At 37.8% G+C, this 22516-nt stretch overlaps 1 protein-coding gene across 1 annotated transcript in view; it reads left to right on the plus strand.

The window, feature by feature from the left end:
* LOC115423689 (cytoplasmic phosphatidylinositol transfer protein 1-like) overlaps nt 1–22412 on the plus strand; it is a 123903-nt gene extending 101491 nt beyond the window's left edge. The window contains exons 3-9 of the mRNA XM_030140640.1: nt 2747–2835; nt 3924–3931; nt 10761–10832; nt 12960–13055; nt 16868–17023; nt 17577–17640; nt 21024–22412. Of these exons, the coding sequence (XP_029996500.1) occupies nt 2747–2835; nt 3924–3931; nt 10761–10832; nt 12960–13055; nt 16868–17023; nt 17577–17640; nt 21024–21334 (796 nt within the window). The 3' untranslated portion in view covers nt 21335–22412. The remainder of the gene's footprint in view (nt 1–2746; nt 2836–3923; nt 3932–10760; nt 10833–12959; nt 13056–16867; nt 17024–17576; nt 17641–21023) is intronic.
* Nucleotides 22413–22516: the final 104 nt, after the last annotated feature.

Raw genomic sequence — 22516 nt, forward strand, 5'->3', positions numbered from 1 at the left:
GTGTGTGTTTGCTGGAGTGTTACTGCACGTGGGCAGAGAAAGATGAGGTCAATGTAAGTAACGGTTAATTTGAGCATTCACCGTCGGACGCCGTTCCTGCCTCCCACCGCCCACAAACCACCTGTTGCCAAGTTAAAGCTGCTGTCTGTGTAAGTGTGTACGTATGTGGACACTCCACAGCCATACAAGCTCTAGAAGACCATACAGACTGTTGGTGACAAACAAGTATAATCACCACACTCACAGGCAACTTCTCTAAACAAGAGAAGAAACTCTTAATGTGATGTGGGTGGTAAAGCAAAAACCTGGTATAAAAAAATTAACACAATCATCCAACCCTTGGCTTTTGGAACTAGAAGTGAGTAAATGATGATGTTGGAACACAAGAGGTGCTTAACTCACCTATCTGTCAGCTAAAAAATATGCTTTCTTCAGTAAACAAAGCACCAGTAGACAGTAAGCTGTCTATCAAAACCCACATGGCAGAAAATCTGATAAACAGAACAATAATTTTCTGCCAGTACACTCATCAGAGGCTCCAAATAAAACAGATGACTCCAGAATGAGTCATGGAAACAATATAGACATTATTTCAAAAGAGGAGTTCAAATGGATTTGATTGATTTGTTGATTTTGTTTCTACATAAACAAACTTAGCATCTTTCACTGTCCACACATTTTCAATATGGCCCCAGATGTTGAAATACAGAAACAACACAAAACATTCAGAGTGAAATTGCACTACTTTATCATAAAGAGGTTTGATTTATATCTATTGTCTTATAGTTGATCTTCTGTACCACTATTTTATTCCTCTTTTTTTCCTTTTTTTTGTAGTGCATGGTATTTCAATATCAAGGTGAGAGTGCAACTGTATCTCAATAATCTGTGTGTCCTGTGCATCTAATAATATTGGATTTCAATAGCACTTTTCAAGACACCCAAAGATGATTCATTCACTCTGAGATTCACACTCTGGTGGTGCAAGCTGACAGAAACATGGCTGCCAATCTGTGCCAAACACCAAACATTGAAGTGTCTTTGGGGCACAACAGCACCTGACAGGACAGAGAAGGATTCAAACCAACAACAGCCACAGTCACCCCATCTAATCAGAATCGGAATCAGAATCAGAATCAGCTTTATTGGCCCAGTACATGATTACATACAAGGAATTTCGGTTTATTTTTTCCTCACGTTTCAACATGAACCCAAAACAACATGAACCCAATCACACTTGAACATAGACCTAATATAGACTAACATTCGACTAGGGACAAGGACAACAATGGGATGAGATTTACAATGGATTTATAGTGTAATATGTACAGAGTGCAAAGTGGAGTTTTATACAGTGAGTGGATGTGTACAGGGATCCAGTCTATTAGAATATACAGGGTGGGGAAGCAAAATTTACAATATTTTGAGGCAGGGATTGAAAGACAGTGTATGACCAATTAGTTTATTGAAAATCATGAGAATTTATTTGCCACAAGAAAATTTACATAATAGAAAATGTTTTTATTCTATGTGTCCTCCTTCTTTCTCAATAACTGCCTTCACACACTTCCTGAAACTTGCGCAAGTGTTCCTCAAATATTCAGGTGACAACTTCTCCCATTCTTCTTTAATAGTATCTTCCAGACTTTCTCGTAATAGTTTTGCTCATAGTCATTCTCTTCTTTACATTATAAACAGTCTTTATGGACACTCCAACTATTTTTGAAATCTCCTTTGGTGTGACGAGTGCATTCAGCAAATCGCACACTCTTTGACATTTGCTTTCCTGATTACTCATATGGGCAAAAGTTTCTGAAAAGGTATGGATAATAGTGTTAGGTATGATTATGACATCAGTATATGTTTGGTTTCAAAACAATTGACATAGTGCCTGCTGAGAAAAAACAACTAAATGTTCATTGTAAATTTTGCTTCCCCACCCTGTATGTTTATGTGTATATTATTTACAGTGGGTTTTATATTGTAGTATGTTCAGAAAGTGCAAATTGGAGTTTTTATACAGTGAGTGGATATGTACAGGGATCCGGTCTATTGTCATCTAGTGACAAAACTAGATGAAGTGACAAAAAAAATCTTTGAATCCTTTGAATAATTACTAAAAACCAACACAAAAACATTAACTCATGTGTTAAATATCCTTCTCCACTGGATTCAGTCTGCACTTATGTTTCCTATCAGCGTGAAATGCTAATAGAAAACTTCACGCTCCATTGTTAAATGTGTCAAAGTTCTAAAAGAGGCGTGCCCTATTCACTCAGGAAACTCATGCAATCCTCAGTTCGATTTAGTAATTTCCCTTCACCTAACCAAGATTTCACCCCCGCTGATCCCCTCCCTCAGTAATCGTTTGCATTCTGATTAGACGCCCAATGAGGTGACTGCCTTCTTGCCTGCAACTGTCAGCATTTAGAATCAATTTGTGCTGAGTAATAGCTAGTTCTCTCTATTTTCTGCCCTTTCTGTCCCTCTCTGTATCTATCACAGTATAAGCTAAGGAGAACCTCCACTGCAGGGAGCAGAGTGTAATCAGTGTAATCAACTTCCCCAGAGGCCGTGGTGGCTGCCTTGTATAGCCTCTATTACGGCTCCACAGTTGGACGCTTGTCATTGCCTATTCTAAAAGATAGGACCAAGGAAAAAGTAACTTACTTCACAAGAGGACTACTTTGACTTTATAGCATGACAGGTTTTCTAATCCTTCAATTTCTTTCTTGTTCTGTTTCAGCAAGCTCCCCAGCTGGGCCAGAGCTGTGGTCCCTAAAATTTTCTATGTCACAGAGAAGGCTTGGAACTACTACCCCTACACTATTACAGGTAATTCCACACCTCTGGGAACACAGTTTTACTTGTGACCTTCCACATATAAAAACAGAATTAGTTTTTCAAAATGGAAAATCCATTTTTGTCCCTAACACGGATCTTACCTTCGATAGAGATATTATTTTCGGGTGTTTTTTTTTTTTTTTAATAAACAATGTACACACCATTTTCTGTAAACACGGTCCTGTTCACCTGCTGGCAGTCATTATATGGGATCATTGGGAGGGCAAAGGGATATGGAAGCAATAATCTTCAGTGAGCAGAGGGAAGTGGCAGATGGAGAGGCAGAGGTCAGGGAGGATAGAAGGGGTAAAGGAGAGACGACAGACAGGTTCAGCTGAAGTTTAACGCTGAAACTTTATGGCCAAACATGAGCCTAGTTTGATCAAGATGCGCTACGTGGTTGTTGTTTGTGTTTGACAGTGGAAAATGTTTTGACTTTAAGTGTAAATCAGTAGATAATACAACGTGACGCACATCTAGTTTCCACAAAGCAACTTAACTTTAATAAGCAACAAGTCAATGTCAAGACAGCAAAAAGCAAATGGCATTTTACATTACCGTTATTGTGGCACACTTGGCACACCTGACACTTTAATTGGTGTTGTTTATCATGTGGCAGTTTCAGAATGCAATATCCGTCATGTCTGAAACCTCCACAAGAAACCTGACACAAATATAGTGTCAAGAATTTGTTCAGTCACTTTAATAAATATGTTTTGGAGTGTGTAAAAAGTTTCCACAACACATTTCCAAATGGCAGATTCCAAGCACTGTGGATAGTTCCAGTAGGAAACTTTATATCAAATGTACGGTGTAGTGCAGCTGTCTGTGTTCATGTGGAGTTAAATACACCTCAGTAGGAGCCTGCACTTAAAAAAATGATCGGTGGTAACACATGATTACACATGTGCGTTCACTGAAACACTGAACTGCTATGGCTGACACTTCTTCAGTCTGAACTAAATTATTTTCTACTCTCTCTTCTCTTATCTCTCTCAAACTGCTTCATTGTTCTGCTCATCTCACACACTCCCATTTGTGTCCATTACACTGATGGCTTCTGCTGGGAACGTGGTCAGAGTACACGGTGAGTATTCTGTATGTGTCCACACCCTGCACACAAACACTTTGATCCAACTGCTGATTTGTACATTATTACCTCCGCCAAGGAGGTTATGTTTTTGCCGGTGTTGGTTTGTCTGTCTGTCTGTGTGCAAGATAACTCAAAAAGTTATGGATGGATTTGGATGAAAATTTCAGGAAATGGTGATACTGGCACAAGGAACAAATGATTAACCCTTTCCCGCATGAATTATGTGATTTTTTTCCTGACAGTTTTCATTCCTCTTTTGACATGAAAAAACAATGTGATTGAATATTTTTTATGAACCTATTTTTCATGAACTTACAATAATGTCCACTCAGCTGGACAGCATGTGTTTAATTTTTGAAGCGACACACTGTGTGAAAACTATGAAATAAAAAAATCTTTAATGCTGCTAGTCTGATATTTTCTCCCATTTTAAAATACTATAATACTAGTTATTACACACTCAGAAAATATGAAAAAAAAACATGTTTTTGTTGGTTTTTTTTTTTTTTTTAAACTGTTAATTACAGTCTAATAACAATTAGCAATTGCTTTATACCAAATATGTCACTGCAGATCAGGTTAATCAAGAACAGGAAAGTTACAGTAATGGGATGAATTACAGTGTATGGGATGATGTGTAATCGTCCACTGTGTTGGCTGATATGGGACAAAAACAACAAAATCTATGAAAATACAAGAGAACCGCTTTAGAATAACTGTCCACTGTAGTGACCATTGATTGGGGGAGGGGGGCACTAATCTGCCTTGGCGGAGGTCTGCACTCTCCGAGTGTTTTTCTAGTTGTTTTTGTTACTGCTGTGCGTGAGTTAAATCCTCTGTTTTCTTAAAGGGGTCATATTTTGCTAAACACATTTTTATTAGTCTTTGGTACATTTATTTGTGTATTTGGACCCTAATAGTTCATAAAGTTTGAATTTGAACCCTCCAGGTGCTACAAAGCTATCTTTATATTCATTCTGGCAAAAATCAAGTGGATTTCTACAACCTGTTTTAATTCCTTCTCAATTTGTTATGTTTACAACTAGTTACATCACAACATCTGCACATATAAGGTCAAGACTTCTGACGAACATTTCTCAGAGTACAACATAACTGTTTATCAGCAGCAGCGGTTGTAGTAAACACTGAAAATATGTCCAAACTTTGAGCTGATTGCCTAAAATGTTCAGTTGTTGGTTGTATTAACAAACACAAGTGACTGAACAGGACAGAGCAGCAGAGTCAACAACCTGGAGGGGGTGGGGTCAAGTGCATTTAAAGGGCCAGCGCTCAAAATGACCTTTTTCATGTCATTACTCAAAAATAGGGTTGAAGACAAGCCTGCACTGCAAAAATCAAAATCTTACCAAGTGTATTTGTCTCATTTCTAGTCAAAATATCTCATCACACTTAAAATAAGACTTAATCACCTAAAGAGTAACTTGTAAGTGAGATATATAAACTTATTTTTAGACAATATTTCTTAAAAATATTATTTCAAGAAATCTTACCAAGACAATTTTCACTTGTTCCATTGGCAGATTTTTTTGCTTTAATTAAGCAAAAAAAAAAAATCTGCCACTCAAACAAGTGACATTTTCCATTTTGACTAGAAATGAGAAAAATACACTTTGTAAGATTTTGATTTTTGCAGTGTGCAGAGTTTAATTAATGAAGAATTCAGATCCAATCATAGCATTTACAGTTTATGTAGACCACAGGGAAATGTTTTAAAATGCATAATTCCATTTACAAAAGCAAAATATCACTCCTTTAAATGATTTAACGGCTTTTGCACCACGATACATAAAAGTAATTTTGCATGAGACTGCTCACTGCCATTAGCTGTGTTGTGAATTAATATTTAACACTGTAATGTCTTGCTCCAGTAGGAGCTGTAATAAAAAATGATTTCCTTTTGAATTTTTGACATTTCTGCATATTACCATTTATTACTAGCCGATATTTGAATGACTGCGTATGTGCATAGTTGTGTTTTTGCTATTTAATTACAATGATACCATCCTTGAAAAGCAGCTGGAGAAGACCAAAGTCACCTAAAATAAAACTGTCTTAAAACAACATGCACTCAAAGCCTCGGCATCAATTATCTATTCCTTTATTTTCCATTGTTTACCCAGTACTCAGTAGTAGTGGCTGCATGTTAAGCAAGAGTATAACCCAGATTTCCTTCTTACCAGCTGCTTCATGGGGAATTTTTAGGCATTAATATCAAATCCCTCTTATGCGTTGTGATTCTGCCCTGGAGTCACCTCCCATGCTAGGAATGCCTTCACAAGAAGATCTGAGACGGAAGCCTGATCAGAATCCTGATCAGTTGACTTCTATAATCCAAAGGAGCACCAGTTGTTGTCTAAGCTTCTTCATAAGCAGACACACTTAGATGGATTTTTATTCCCCACCCAAAGCTTATGACCAAAAATGAGCTTTGAAATGTAAATGTGCTTACGTTTCATGCCTGGATCTTTCGCGCTCTGGTTGTCTGATAACACACCTGCATCCATGTCTCACCATTCCACTTGTCAATATCAACTAATCAAGGATATTTCCCCACAGCGTTCGGTGATATAACTGGGTAATTGACTGCTGCTGAGAACAAGCACTAATGATTTGCTGTGGGACATCAGGAGCACATTAGCTTGCACACCTTATGTGTATGTAGGCAAGAAACATCAATGTAACACAAGTCAAATCAGCAGCAGGCTGTCGTCTTCCCCTGAGACGTGGAACATCTGTCTGTGTGAGGAAGGTCATGTTAACTCAGGTGAAAGTGAATCACCACAGCTTCCTGTTGTCTTGATACAATCTGCTGCACAAAGCGGCTCCTTCAGGGTTTTGCTACTAACACAAGAGTTTGGGGATTTCACTAAGAGTCTCCAAATAAGACAGAGGTCCACTTGTAGTTAAGGGGGTATTTATAGTCCGTGTTGATGGTGCTTGTGTGGTCACGCTGCCTCATGAGACTGATTCAGCTTGGGCATGCTTTGTTGTGATTAGCCTGAGGTGGGTGGTGGTGATGATGATGCAAAAGATGAGGATGATGCCTGGACTGGTGATGGTGCTGATGATACATTGTTATTTACAAAATGTAGGCACTGAGGATGCACAGATTGAACAATTCTTGGCCGAATCTAATGTTTAAAATGACATTTTGGCTGATGCTAATGATACTTTCTGTTTCTTTATTTTGTTTTGTTTTTTTATTATTTACATCGCCTTAACCCATAAAGACCCAAATACATACACCAGTGACCAAAAAACATCTACTGATTTAAACTGTTTAATACCTGCTGATCCACTAATCCTACCAATACATGTAAATACATGATGTAAAATACAGTTTGTCATCTTTTCATGGTCATCAGATATGACCCATTTGGACGTTCAGAGGCTCCATAGTGAACATGGAAACACTGTCATCTTCTACAACATTTATTCACCAGTAAAAGCCATGGAGTTGGATCAATGACAGTGGATGGACACACTTGTTTTATGTTCAGTTAATGATATATTTGCTGAAAAAAGTCACTTTTTCCTCAGTTTTCTCTGTTTCTGATATAATACAACTATAATGACCCTAGTCACTTTTTCCCTATTTTTTTTTTTTTTTTTTTTCCTGATTTTTAGCCAATAACCTTTGAATTTACTCTGAGCTCATATGAACATATACATAATCAGTGAGTTAAATACAGGAAAATACCTGATTTTCACAGAAAAAAACACAAAATAAATTGGGATAAATCACTTGAGAAAGGTTACATATACAAAAAAATGTATTTGGGAACTACCACAAAAGTAACACTGGGTCTTTATGGGTTAACAAAGAAACTTTACGCATTATCTTTGAATGAACACGTTAACCCTTTAACAACAGCAATCTCTCCGGCGCTGCATTTTGCACTTTACAGCAAAAAATTAATATCCACAAAATTCAAATGACATCGGAGAGCTGAGATCCTGAACTTTCTGACACTATAAAACACTTTACGGCAGCAATATGGGACTATTTCAGAGACTTCCACACAGGCTAAAAAAACGCCTGGAAATAAATAAATAAAATAAAATCAATCAATAAAAATAAATAAATGAATAAAAATAAATAAATAAAAGCATGCTTGAGCAGATGAAAAATAGTTGAAAGTTTATTTCTGCAGTCTCAGTGAAATTCACACTTTCTGATTATAAACATGCTAAAAACTTCAAGTCTGTTTTACTCTTTTTTACTAAAACACACTGTTTTTAGCATTTATTATTTATAATAATGATAATTAATGGCCAGATATTGAAAGTTAAGCTCTTCCTGAAAATAAATGTGCATTTCAATTTGCAAAAAAGGCACTTCTGACACTTTTATTGCAAAGAAAACATGAGGACACCTTGGCAGCCTATTATAATGGCAGTCTCAAAAGGGTTAAAAAATAACAGTTTATAAACATACCTTTACTATAACACGACAGATGACTACTGCCACCAGTGAAAAGACATCTAACATGTTATATATCAGCTGATACAGTCATATCAGTGCATGAGTAGACACATTTATGTATTATGGTCCTCTTTCCTTTTATATGATAGTTTTGTGTCAGTCACCACTCTGTAAATAAGTAGATTATACAGAGAAGTAACATCTAAAATATTAAGAAATTATTACTGATTAATCTTAAATGACTAACATTAAGAGGACCTGACAGGGCATTACCTACAGGGTGTTAGGTAAGAACTTGTTATTCACCCGGATATATTGACAAAACCATTTTAGAAAAGTTTCATAGTAATGTAAAAATGTAACATAGTATTAAAAGTAAAATAAGATACAACAAGTGGTGCCAGGCACAACAAACCCCGCCCTCACACATAATTTGCCTATTATAAGTAAATAGCAAGATTTTTTAAAAAATCATAAAAAATGTTAAATTTGACCTGTCTTTCCCAAAATGTAATGACATCTATTCTGGGTCACTGGTAATCTATAAACCCAATTTGGTATGAATTGAAGTAATAGTTTTGCTGCTAAAGTATTAACAAACAAAGAAACAAAGAAACTGAACCAAAAACAATACCCCTTGCCACTCCCTTCGGGGGTGGGGTAATAACAAAAGTATGAAATTTAACTCAATGAAATAATTATTGCACATAAATCCAGTATTTATTTTGGATGGAGGTAGGGGTGGGGGGTATCAGGGGTTGTTAAAATGTCTAATGGCTGTGGGGACAAACAAACAAATAAACCACTGTAATACTGTCGAGTGTTTCAGGTACAATTTAACCCTTTCATGCATTAATTTTGAGAACCTTAGTCAAGATTTTTTCCTTCAGTGTCTTTATTCCTCCTTAGGCATGAAGAAAACAATGCGATCAAGGTTTTTTTTTTCTGTGGAGTTACAAAAATATCCATGCATTTAATTTTTGAAGTAAAGAAACCTGTTTAAAACCCAATATCAGATAGGGATATGAAAACAATGAAATAAAAACATGTTTAATGCTGCTAATCAGATGTCTTCTCACATTTTAACATATTCTAATGCTATTAATTCCACACTTCATCGAGATAATGTGCAAAAAAAAAACTTCTTGGCTAACAAATAACAATTGATTTACACTCAAACATGTTAGTGCAGATCAGGTTTATCAAGAACAGCAAAGTTACAGTAATGGTATGAATGTCAGGATATGAGATGATGTGTAAGTGTCTACTGTGTTGGCTGATATGGAACTAAAACAACTAAACCATTAATATACAAGAGAACAGCTGGAGAATAACTGTCTACTGGAGTGACTTATGCATGAAAGGGTTAATGGATGGATTAACATCTATTAAAGCTGTAGTTTCTCTGAATTTACCAAAAGTAATTACACAGCAGTGAAGTAATTAAGGTAGTTTTGCTTTTACACCTTATAATGAAAGAAATTAAAATAGTAAATAGTAAATTGAATTGAACAGCAAATGGATTTCACGCCTAAATAACTGCTGTTTAACACAAACATCAGCACTGGGATGTCTGGTTTGGGTTTATTTTCATGTGAATTCCTCGACACAGTAATTTAGAAAATGGAAAAACAAAGAATCAATGGTGATGTCAAATATAAAGTCAACTCAGCTAGAGTGTAAATGAGATTATTTCCACCAGGATTTGTGTGTTTATCCTTTAGCCTCTGTCTCTTTTAGACACAAACAGACAGAGTACAGTCTTCACAAGGCTAGTATGCTCAACTACTGTTGACTTACTGCGTAGTATTGGAAGGAATACCTCTGCTTCTGCCTGCTTTGTGTTTTTACCTCCATGAGCACACAGCGTCGGGCCTATAGCTCATTTTTTACTGTGCTGCAGAGTAACATTGATCCATCCTGTTGTCTCCATCCTGCTGCTCATACATAAACAAACACACACCTATACACACAGCCTCGTACATTGCCAGCTTATGCAACCAGTATTACACTGTTTGGTTGCTTAATAATTATAAATGTTAAGCTTCAGTCTAATCCTGTTGCTGTGTTAAAGAGCTGATAAATAAAAATCAACATGGCCAGAGGCAAAGTGTGTGTGCATGTGCTCAGCGTTGCTAATGAAGAAAGGGCGCTTGTGTGATGCCGTAAATCTGTTCAGCGAAAGAATAATCGTTACTGCTCATCTAGTTGGGAGGATAAAACACAGCTACACAATTTGTTTCACATCAGGTCCTGTGGTTCAATTGACACAAACCTTCTACCTCTGTGATGCCATGTGGTCTGGTCCAAACTGAAAATGTCTGACAAAGTTATCGCTGCATGATTCGAGTACTCATTGCCTCTTTTCTCCTCCAGTGCTCCTTCCTGCCTAAATTTTCTATCCACATCGAGACCAAATATGAAGACAACAAAGGGAGCAATGACAACGTGAGTAGAGCTCAGAGGATGTGGATGTGTTTGGGAGGGAATTTTGAGGGTAGAAAGATGGGATCTCAGCATGACATTCTGACGGATATCACACAATCTTTTTGTGTTTGCCACTCAAGCTGCACAACTGTCTGTCTTCTGTAGTGTTTCATCTTTTCTCTTACATTATTCTGCTTTTTTTAAAGCCTCAAAATCGTCACTGGTGATTTATACAGTCGCGGAATCAATTATTAGACCACCCTTGTTTTCTTCAATTTCTTGTTCATTCTAAAGGTACATTTGTTTGGACAAATATAATGATAACAACAAAAATAGCTCATAAGAGTTTAATTTTAGAGCTGATATCTAGCCATTTTCCATGTTTTTTTGATCATAAGCAAAATCACTTCAGTTCTTACATCAATAGCTGTGACATTGTACCGCCAAAAACAGTGCTTTTAGGCATTCTATGTTTTCTTTTCTGTTTGTTTAAGTCACATGATACACACAGGAGTTAGTACTTGATTGCATAACCATTGTTTTTGATGACTTTTGATGGTCTAATAATTTTTTCCATAACTGTGTGTATTTGGCTTCATTAAATCCAGGTTGTGCATATTTGGATTTGATAGAAATATAGTAAATAGGATGAACAGAATAACCAATAATGTTCATTTTACCCAAACACAAACCCATGAATACGAAAAATATTTTTATTAAGAGCTATTAATTTAAGAGCTGAAATTTAGCCATTTTCCATGTTTTCTTGATTATAACCAAAATCACTTCAGTCTTTACAGCAGTAGCTGTGACATTGTACTGCCAAAAACAGTGCTTTTAGACATTTCATGTTTTCTTTTCTGTCTGTTTTAGTCACATGATACACACAGGAGTTAGTACATGATTACATAACCATTGTTTTTGATGGTCTAATAATTTTTTCCACAACTGTAGCTCAGGCTTTTATTTAGTAATACATAGACAGAGGATGAGAACTTAGGGTGTATTCCAGTGATATTAGCATTTTAGTTTTCATATTTTCTCTTTTATCTGTTTTTTTTTTTTTTGTACTGAAGTTAAAACCAGTGGAGCATCATTTAAACAAAAGCAAAAACAAAGATCATGAGAAATGTACTGCAACAGCAAACAGCTAAAGGTTGCAGACATTACTGAATCATTTATTGATATTATTTCAGTGTTTTTGAAGCAAAACGGGGAAAAGCTCAAACACGTATTAATAATTCAAGGAACATTGATGATACCGAAGATAAATGATAGGATAGCAAGGCAACATCCATAACTTGTCTGAGTTTTTAAGTCTTTCGACACCACTGAAAGCTTCTTAGGTTTGGTTCTACTCTACACATTGATCGATCGCACAAGTACAGTCTGCAGGTTATGCAATACTGCCTTCATCCAGAGCCGAAAATAAAAAGGCCGCAGCTCCCCTCAGTGGTAACTCATGGAAGTTGCAGACTCATTTTAATGCTCCCACAGATGGACATAATTTCAGATCTGAAATTGATTGTAACAAGTGGAGGTGTTTTAGAAGCAAGTGAAAAAGAGTTCAACAACAGTGTTTGCTTTCTCCACTCTCAAGTTTACACTTCCCTCCTGTCTCTGACATTTGTAAAGACGCTACAGTCATCTCTTTGCTTTCTTTCTCTTTTCTTTGCCTCATCCCATTTTAGTGGCTGCTTCTCCCACACACCATCCTGTCTGTATAAAAGTTTAATGATTAAGTATGATTAAGTACTTAAAAGAGTGTAAAAAAAAAAACTAGCTTTTCTTTTCCTGTGTGACTCAAGCAGGAAGAACATCACTGACCAGCCTGTGTCACCGGCTGCATGAGTCAACATTCAACCACTTTTTGTTTAGTGCATTGTACAACGGAAAGAAGGCGCTTATTTTTGTCGTATGTACAACAACAGGAAATAATGTTACAGTGAAACTCCTTGAACCTCTGCATCACAGTGATTTATTTTCACCTTCCAGACTATCACCATTTGTAACTTCTGCTGTTTGTGATGCCGTCCCAGCTCTGTCACATACTAAGTGACAAGGGGAATCATGCACATCATCCAACATTTGTCAACCCTAAAAGTGCATTATTGATTAAGCTGTCTTCGCACATTGCTTACCTCTTAGATCTTTGGCAGCGAGCCCAGGGATGAGGAAACCGAGGTGTGTGCCGTGGATATCGCATATGATGAGATCCCTGAGCGGCACTACAAGGAATCAGAGGTGAGGAGAGTCAAGACACTGACCTCACTGTTCTTGTTTGTATCTGTGTTCAGGAGTGATTAGATGTATGCACATGCACACAGTGGAGATAGGGAAGGGAGAGAAGATGAAAAAGGAGAGATGAGAGGAAAGACTGAGACAAAGAGAAGAAAGAGATGGGGAGGAGTGAAAAGACGGGTGTATTAGCACATATTAGCACATAAACAGAATAGTGTTATCTTTCTCTAGCAGCACCAGCTCATTCTGGACCACCAGCAGGCCATCTGCCTCCTTCGACTGATGGGGGGAGAAAAATGCCTGTTTATGTGTGGGGGAGGTGATGGACATTAGCTGAGATGATTTGACATTTGTATGCGTGTGTGTGTGCCCATCTATCAGGCTGCGATGGTCATAAAAAGCCGAGCTATTAATAGTCAAAGGGGGTCATGACAGCACTGCGCTGGTGTTTTATTATTGACACCCCCTACACATACACATCTCCCACCGGGCTTTATGGTCTCCTGCTTTTATCCATGCAGATCTAAGAATAGCCCAAAGATGCCATCCAGGGCTAAAAGTAGATGTCCGAGAGCTGACGAAAATATCATTTGACTGAAAGACAAATGTGTTTTGGATATACAACAGTCACACTTTACCGCAACAGGCATCAGAGTCAAAGCGTAAGTGATGGTAACACAGATACAAGTGCGGTCAGACGCTTCAGATGTTCATGGTAATTATAGCAACTTGAGAGTATTTGTGGTTGCTTCTGGAAAATATAATACACAACTCCACATTTCCAGACTTGAATCCCTTTGACAATACTGGAACATGATCAAGAGGAAGATGGATGGAAACTGTAACCTGTCTATTGTCACTGACTGTCTTTTATATCTTATTCCGACCTTCAGAAGGTTATTTATGCTTTCATTTATTCTACCTTGATTACCGCCATGCATTTTATTCAGGTTTAAGCCAGGGCTACATCCACTAGACCGCCACAGCTCGACTTATCTACGGTATCAAGAGGTTTGACCACGTCATTCTAATTCCCTTCTGTGCCAGTTTAAACATGCTACCACTTAACCCTTTATATGTCTGACCTTCTGTGTTGGGACATCCCACTGACATCGTCTGATGGAGCCCTGCAGACAATCCCCAGGTCGCACTAGGCATCAAAGGGTGATCGAGCATTCGTTATGACTGCATCTATGTTGTAGAACACTCCACCAGCTCATTTAAGGCACTAACTTCTGTGTTTTAACTTCTTTCAGTTATAACCGACATGCACATATTACCCTGCCCCTCAAAGGGGAGGCAACGGGTATTGTTTTGGTTCGGTTTGTTTGTTTCTTTGTTTGTTTCTTTGTTGGTTGACACCCTGGTGCAAAACTATAGTTGAATTCATACCAAATTGGGTTCATAAATTGCCAGTGACCCAGAATAGATCTGATTACATTTTGGGAAAAATAGGTCAAAGATCAATTTTTTTAATGAATTTTTAAAATGTGTTTTTTCTCCCATTTACTTATATTGGATGAAATTTCAAATGTCTATAAAAACATAATTTTTTTTTCAATTTACTTCAGACTTGGCACATATATAGAGGCAATTGAGATGCTGACATCACCACAGGCATACACATGATCACATCAGCTGGATCGATGCCAAAATAAACTAAAATATGTGCGAGGGGCGGGGTTTGTTGTGATTGGCACCACTTGTTTGCTTTAATTTGATTTGAAGTAGCTTTAATGACTTTACTGTCTTACATGTACTTTTTATTCTGTCTTCTCTGCTTTTATTTAACCTCATAAAACACTTTTTGACAATGTTTGGAAAAGTGCTGATTAAATTAAATTTATTATTATATTAAAGTATTAATATTATAATCATCACAGAGAGCACCCAACAGCAATATGATAGACAACGTAGTTTTCCGCATATAAAAGCTCTAAATGACAATATTTACACAGCCTGGTCCAAAACGGATCATATGCTCTTCTGTTACACTCTAATATTTCCCATTCAAGCTTTAATTACAGCATGCTTTCACCGTGGCTTTGCTTCACTAAGCTTTTACAATGTCGCAACATTTATATCTGTCATTTATTTGAACCCATAATGTCACTGAACCTAGAACTGACTGACTGAAACAACCCCAGATTATAACACTGCCGCCAGCCGCCCCCCCCCCCCCCCCCCCCCCCCCCGGCTTGTACTGTAGGTACTATGCATGATGGGTAATCACCACACACACACACTTCTTTTCTCATCCTGATACGCTCATCACTCTGGAACAGGGTCAGTCTGGACTCATCAGACCACATGACCTTTCTCCATGGAAACACAGTCCAGTCTTTGTGCTCTGTATTAAATTGATGGATGTTTAATAAATGAGAAGCTACTGCGTTAGTTAGAGTTAAAGAACATGTTGGGGGCAGCTGTGGCCTAGATGGCTGATGGCTTGTGACCGAAGGGTCGCCGGTTTAATTCCCTGGACCGGCAGAGAGTTGTAGGCTGATGTGCCCTTGAGCAATTGGCACTTAACTCCCCCCATTTGCTCCCCAGGCACCTGACATGGCAAGCCCACTGCTCCTGGCGTGCAGTGTGTGTGATGCATGATCTAGTGATGGGTTAAAGGCAGAAGGCAAATTTTGGTGTGTGGTGCATGTTTATGTGTGTGACAAACTACTGCTGACAAAAATAAAGATTCTACATTCTAGAAGCTGAAACATCATCACTTCAGTAATTATCCATTGGAATGATAGTCGCAGAAAAAATGATTAGACCACCCCTTGTTTTCTTCAGTTTCTTGCTCATTTTAATGCTTGGTACAACTAAAGGTACATTTGTTTGGACACATATGATGATAACAACAAAAATAGCTCATAAGAGTTTAATTTTAGAGCTGATATCCAACCATTGTCCATGGTTTTCTTGATAATAACCAAAATCACTTAAGTCTTACATCAATATCTATGGCATTGCACTGCCAAAAACAGTGCTTTTAGGCATTCTATGTTTTCTTTTCTGTTTGTTTTAGTCACATGATACACACAGGGGTTAGAACTTGATTGCATAACCATTGTTTTTGATGACTTTTGGTGGTCTAATAATTTTTTCCGTGACTGTGTGTATTTGGCTTCATTAAATTCAAGTTGTGCATATTTGGATTTGATAGAAATATAGCAAACAGGATGAACAGAATAACCAATAATGTTTATTTTACTCAAACACATACCCATGAATACTAAAAATATCTTGTCATCTCTTTATTTTTTCCACAGCTGTGCCTCAGCAGAAAATGCTCAGTCACTCATAGCACTGATGTTTTTTGTTTTTTTTATCCCAAATTTTAAATGCAAATTAGGAGAAGCTGAGGTAAAATATCAGTTAATATGACATGTTGTTCAGCTTTTCTCATCTTTCTCTTCTGTGTCAAGGCACCACACTGCATACTTTAACATATTTCATGTGCAAAAGCAACAGGCATCTTCCAGCTCCACTGCAAGTTTTCATTTCCCCAGCAGGGATGGAGAGATTTGTGCATCACCCCCACACACACTCTGTCACAGTCAGACCCATGACCCTTAGACAAATGAGCACTGTGTCATAATGAGTCTACAGGGTGCAATGATTAATGTATGTAAAGTTTCTGATTAGAGACTTCCACTGTGTTGATTAGCAGGACTCTGCAGAGGTAATGAATCCAGGTGATCCTGTGTAATCAGCAGGGAAATGTTTGAGTGTGAGTGTTACACAGCTCCTGGCCAGTTCTTTAGAAACTTTTATTCTTTTTATTCTGATCATGGTGTCTTTTGGTCTCATAGGACCTGCGCTATTTTAAGTCGAAGAAGACTGACCGAGGCCTCCTGCAGGAAGGATGGATCGACACCCAGGACCCCATCATGTGTTCCTACAAACTAGTCACGGTCAAATTTGAAGTATGGGGCCTGCAAACACGAGTGGAGCAGTTTGTACACAAGGTCAGGACGAAAAAAACTTCTTCCTTACTCATGTAAACTTTCTGACCCGTGTAGATGGGCATCAGAGCCAGAGGCGTTCCATTTTCTCCTCTAAAAACATGTGATATGCAACTACTTGGCCATGAACCAAAATGCCTTTTCCATTATCGCTTTTTCTCCCACATCTGCTCCGTCTACATCCTACAGATTGCCCTGCTCCACCTCCCTTTACCTTAGCTGTAGAGTTTATTCTTCATATCTCCTATTTCCAAAATTCATCTCTCTTAGCCCAGTGCAGCATCTGTCCCTGGGGTGAACCGTCCCTGTCCTCTCCTTGCCTGAGGCGCACACACATGCAAACCCATTACTCACATGGTCACACCAGCAGTGACTCATATTAATCACATTACTTTAGGGGTGAAAGACAACATTTACAGCCTAAAATGTTTTGAAACTCTAAACTTGTCCTTCAGAGTTTTCTCGGTCTTATTCACAGTTTCTCTCCTTGAACATTGTCTCTGCGTCTCTGTCCCTAGTCTGTGATGTTCTCCTCTTATTTTCTGATTTTCTGTAGGTGATTCGAGATGTTCTGCTGTTAGGGCACAGGCAGGCCTTTGCCTGGGTCGATGAGTGGATAGGTAAGTGTTATGACTCAACTCAACAGTGCAAATTTGCATCCCTATATTTAGACACACTGTTTTTTGTTATCTCTCAGCAACCAAGAACTGTTTTTGTGGTACCTGACCTGTTCTAGTTAACTTAGTTTTTCTAAAGTGTAGAGTATCGATCAGAATCAGGTGTTCAAACATTGTCTGATTCATACCTCAATGTCATCCAGATCATTTTGAGTCACAATTTTCACAAAAATATGATGAGAGATAAAATGTAATATTTTTTACTTTGTAACTCAGACAAACTCCATGTTTTAGACTTCCACATAAATGACTGACTGTTCTAATTTTGCCACTTTTCCAAAGCAAATTAGAGCTGTTCATTGGCTCAAAGTAGGAAATTAGGATGAATCAGTGGTGCACAACATTACGGTTGAAACGCTACGAAGCCTCTACATTTCAAAATTCAAGATTCCTTTTATTGTCATTGCATACATGGAGCATACACAACAAAATTCTGATGTAGAAATGGCCTTGTGGAAATGGTACTTCTTGAGTAAAAAAAGGAAATATAAAATGCAAAATATTTAAGTAGTATTAAATAGTGAAAAAAAAACAAAACAAATAAACATTAAAAAAAAAAAAAAAAAAAAAAAAAAAAAACCTCACCCTTTTCCCATTCAGTCAAGTCACATATTCACACATTCGTACATAGTTATGTGATGAAGACAGTTCCAAATAAGAGCTAAGTAATACCACTAAAAAACAGAAGAACTCCACTCTACTTTGACTATGACTTGACTTGACTTTATTTTACTTTGTTAAATTATACGGGTGAATTAATGGTTCAGAAATAAATGAAGATGTTTGTAAAAATTGCCATTCAAGACACAGTTGATGGTCTTAGATGGTTAATTATTTTCATGTCTGGGTTTGTACAAACTGCAATTATGTAGATGTAATTCCATAATTACTTACACACAGATATGTTCACTCCAGTGGTAAGAATTCAGTTTCAGTATACGATAAGTAATCTTCTTTCTATCCCCACCTCTTTGATGCAGCTTTCTTTTAGAAGAACTCTATGAATGTTTTTACAGAGATGTAGTAAAATCAATGCAAAATCAAAGGCTCAATGTGTAGCAGGCAAAGCTAACACCTCTTTAATCTTGTCTCTCGGTAACTTTACAGATTTCAAAGGAGACTGTTTTTATAGGCCAGTGTAAGACACTAGACACATTCTTTCATGTGTCTCTGTAAAGAAAAAAAAAGTCTATTCTTTGAGAAGTAACCATTATTCTCAGATAATTCACTAGTCTTTAACAGTCTTTCTGAAACTCATGGCTGGGACCTAAAATGGGTTGTCAAGCTGTTTTATTGATTCACCAACTCTCAGAGTAAAACACATAATAATATAATATAAAATGCAAATTCATTCTCATAATTAAAGTGAAATAATTACAAATGCTGACTTGAAGTGCAGAGGAGAGGTGCCAGAAGTGAAAAACCAAACAAAACAAAACAATGGAAAAGACATAACATCATGAAAATGATCCAAAAGATGTGAGAAGAAAATGAAGTGAAGAAGAGACTTGTATCAGTGTTTTGACACTGGAGAAGTCAGTCGTGTTTGTTTCTGTTTCATTTGTCTGTTAGAAGTGATTGTTATCTTTCTTGCCAATGCATAACATAGTTTTGTAAATCCGGGTCCTGAGAATGTCCTTAGAGGGTCCTTAGATGAAAATAATATTTCAGTCTCTGTCATAAGACATCACATGACATATGACAGTCTTTATAGATTATTTTATCCTGTATAGTATGTGTGATTATTACTTTTAAATACAAAATTATTGAATGGACTGATTTAGATACAGAATTTCAGTTTCAAGGGAGTTTAATAAACAAATACAGAGAACACATAAAAACATACAAACAAAACAGCAATACATAACCAACACTACTACTATAAAAAATACTGAAAACTCTCCCACTCCCACCCACTACCCCAAACCTCAGCACTGAACCTGAAAAAACACATAGAAGCTAAAACAAAAAATAGTTGTAAAAGACAAATAATACTTCAATTCAACAACACAAACTCAAATAGAAACCAACACAGTTAAGAATTTTATTATTTGCAGCACAATCAAATGTGAAATTTAAAGCAAACACAAATTAAACCTAAGCAGGACATGCCTGAAACACCTCACCGGTGAGGATATAGTTTACTGTTGTCTTCATGTCTAATTAAGAATTTTTATTCATTAGTCTATTTTACATGCAGACATGTGACACACACAGAAATTCCCCCTCTGCATTTAACCCATCACCACACACTGCAGACTAGCAGCAGTGGGCTGCCATGTCACGCACCTGGGGAGCAAATGGAGCGTTAAATACCTTGCTCAAGGGCACATCAGCCAACAATTTCTGTGCTGATTTGGGGAATCAAACAAATTCACCAACCTTCTAGGCCACAGCTGCCCTTAATACAGCACTGACACAAAAGGAAAACTTACCAATAAAAAATATATGGTGAGTTGACAGAGACAATCACAATACATAAAAGATTAAACTGAAGCACTGTGGTACTGTTTATCTGTCAAATGTTCATTGTGGTCGGTTTCAGGTGTTGCAGCTCTTTCATAATTCATAGTTTGAGTTCTTGTTTGTTCAGTATTAATTGTCAGCCTTGTAAATCCAAGCTGGACTGACTGTACATATCCTGATCAAAGAAAATCAAATTCTCACTTTGTGCAGTAATCTACACCTGGCTTTTCTGCCTCCGTCCATAATAATATACATTATATAGACGAAATGTCATCTAAAATTAATGTTTATTTGCAACATAGTAAAGCAAATTATTACATGATCAAAAATAAATTAATTTTAGCAAAAAAATGTCTCAGTTTTGAATGTCTGGGGTTGCCAGAAAGTTGTGATGTTAAAATGAGGTCATGAGCCAAAAAAGGTTGGGAACCATTGGGTTAAGGTAAGATTTTAAGGAGTTTTGGCAAAGTATGACTGAGAAGGTACGGAAAATGAAACAGTTTCAACTAGAGACCTCCACCAAGGCAAATCAGTGCAACCCCCCCCTCAATCACCACCAAAATTTAATAATTTGTTCCTTGTGCCTGTATCAACATTTCCTGAAATTTTCATCCAAATCCGTCCATAACTTTTCGAGTTATCTTGCACATGGACAGACAGACAGACAAACCAACGTCAACAAAAACAATAAGTGAGACATCAGCTTGCTTGAGGTCTAGGACACAGATAGAGAAAAGATCATCCTGTGAGGACAAGAAAACAGCTGAAACAGTTATGTTGGTCATTTTCCATCCCGTTTCTTTCACAGTCTCACAACCTAAACAGACTTGTCTTTGGATTTACTGTTTCCATCATTCCAGACATGACCATGGAGGAGGTCAGAGAGTACGAACGAGCCACACAGGAAGCCACCAATCTGAAAATTGGCACCTTCCCCCCTGCCATCTCCATCACAGAGACCCCGCTGCCATCCGTCACCCGCAGCGGTCCCAACAGCGCCCCCTCCACTCCCCTCTCCACCGAAGCCCCTGAGTTCCTGACCGTCCCCAAGGAGCGTCCCAGGAAGAAGTCGGCTCCGGAGACCTTGACTCTGCCGGATCCGGGCCGCAGGGATTCCATTTTCAAACTCCCCAGCTTCTTCTCCTGGAACTCCAGCCCACAGCCGGAATGAGAACGGGGGCAGAGGTGGCGGTAAACGTCCTGTGGATCAGTGGAGGATGCCTGCGAAGCACATCCCACAATGCCCCTCAGCCAGCCGAAGTGAAGGAGACTTTTCACTGTCCTGGTGATCCCAGCCCCCTCAGCAGACTCGCCGGTGTTACAGCTCTCAGACTGCCTTCACAGATGCAGAGAAGCAGCCTGATCTCCACAATAAGTCCTGCAGGTGTCAACAGTGTAGTGTTTCCTACTGAGCCCAATGCTCCTCATTGTTCTCTCCTCCTCAGACAACTGACAGTAAAGCACCAGACGGCAAGAGTTTAATTAGTCAGACTGAGTGTAGCGTACATTCCGCCAAACGTTTTATCCACCACAGATCACTTCATCCAAGCTCAGGGTGTGTCGACAAGATATGTTGAGATTCAAACACTGCACATAAAATTTAGCCATGCCCAATTTGCTATTTTTGCTTTACATATGAGTCTTTCTGGCTTTGTTAACTGGAAGCTTGTGGTTTTGACATTATCTAGTCATGTGATTGGGACTTTTATCAGATTCTTGTTGGCCACTGTATCAGTTGAATATTACAGTTTTCACAGTCAGGTGTAAAGTCAGTGCATATTACTGTAAATACTGTATGAACGTTAAATAATCCGTAAATATTAGTGCTTTAATTGAGTATTCTATCCAGTGATGCTGCTGCTATAACATTGCTATTGTGTATTTTAAAGGATGGGACTTATTCTTCTCTAAGTGTCGGTTTATTACTGTGAGTTGAGTCTGCCACGTCTTTAAACTACTTCTGTAACTGCATGACTTTGACTTCTGCTTTGTGTATTTAATGTTCTGTGTTTCCTTTGTTCTCCCATACTTGATATTGTGTTTTCACTTGAATGGATTTTTACACATTGGCTCATGTGGTTTCTATGTTGTTTTGCTGCCTTATTCATTTCAACGTCATTATCAGTCATATTGTTGATGATGAATTTTGTATTTAGTAAATGCAAGGAAATAAATGCTGTCGTATCCAGGAGTCTTTGTTAGTTTACTGATGTTTTTCTAACGAAATAAAAGTGTCCCACTGGCTCAGAGATGAGACCAGTTATTCTGCCTTGAACAACAAATTTCATGCTAATGTATAATGTGAATAAAGATGAAAGAGGACATTAGAAAATGTGCAAGCTTTAAGATATAT

The sequence above is a fragment of the Sphaeramia orbicularis genome, chromosome 8 (assembly GCF_902148855.1).
Source record: "Sphaeramia orbicularis chromosome 8, fSphaOr1.1, whole genome shotgun sequence".
Taxonomy (NCBI): Eukaryota; Metazoa; Chordata; class Actinopteri; order Kurtiformes; family Apogonidae; genus Sphaeramia; species Sphaeramia orbicularis.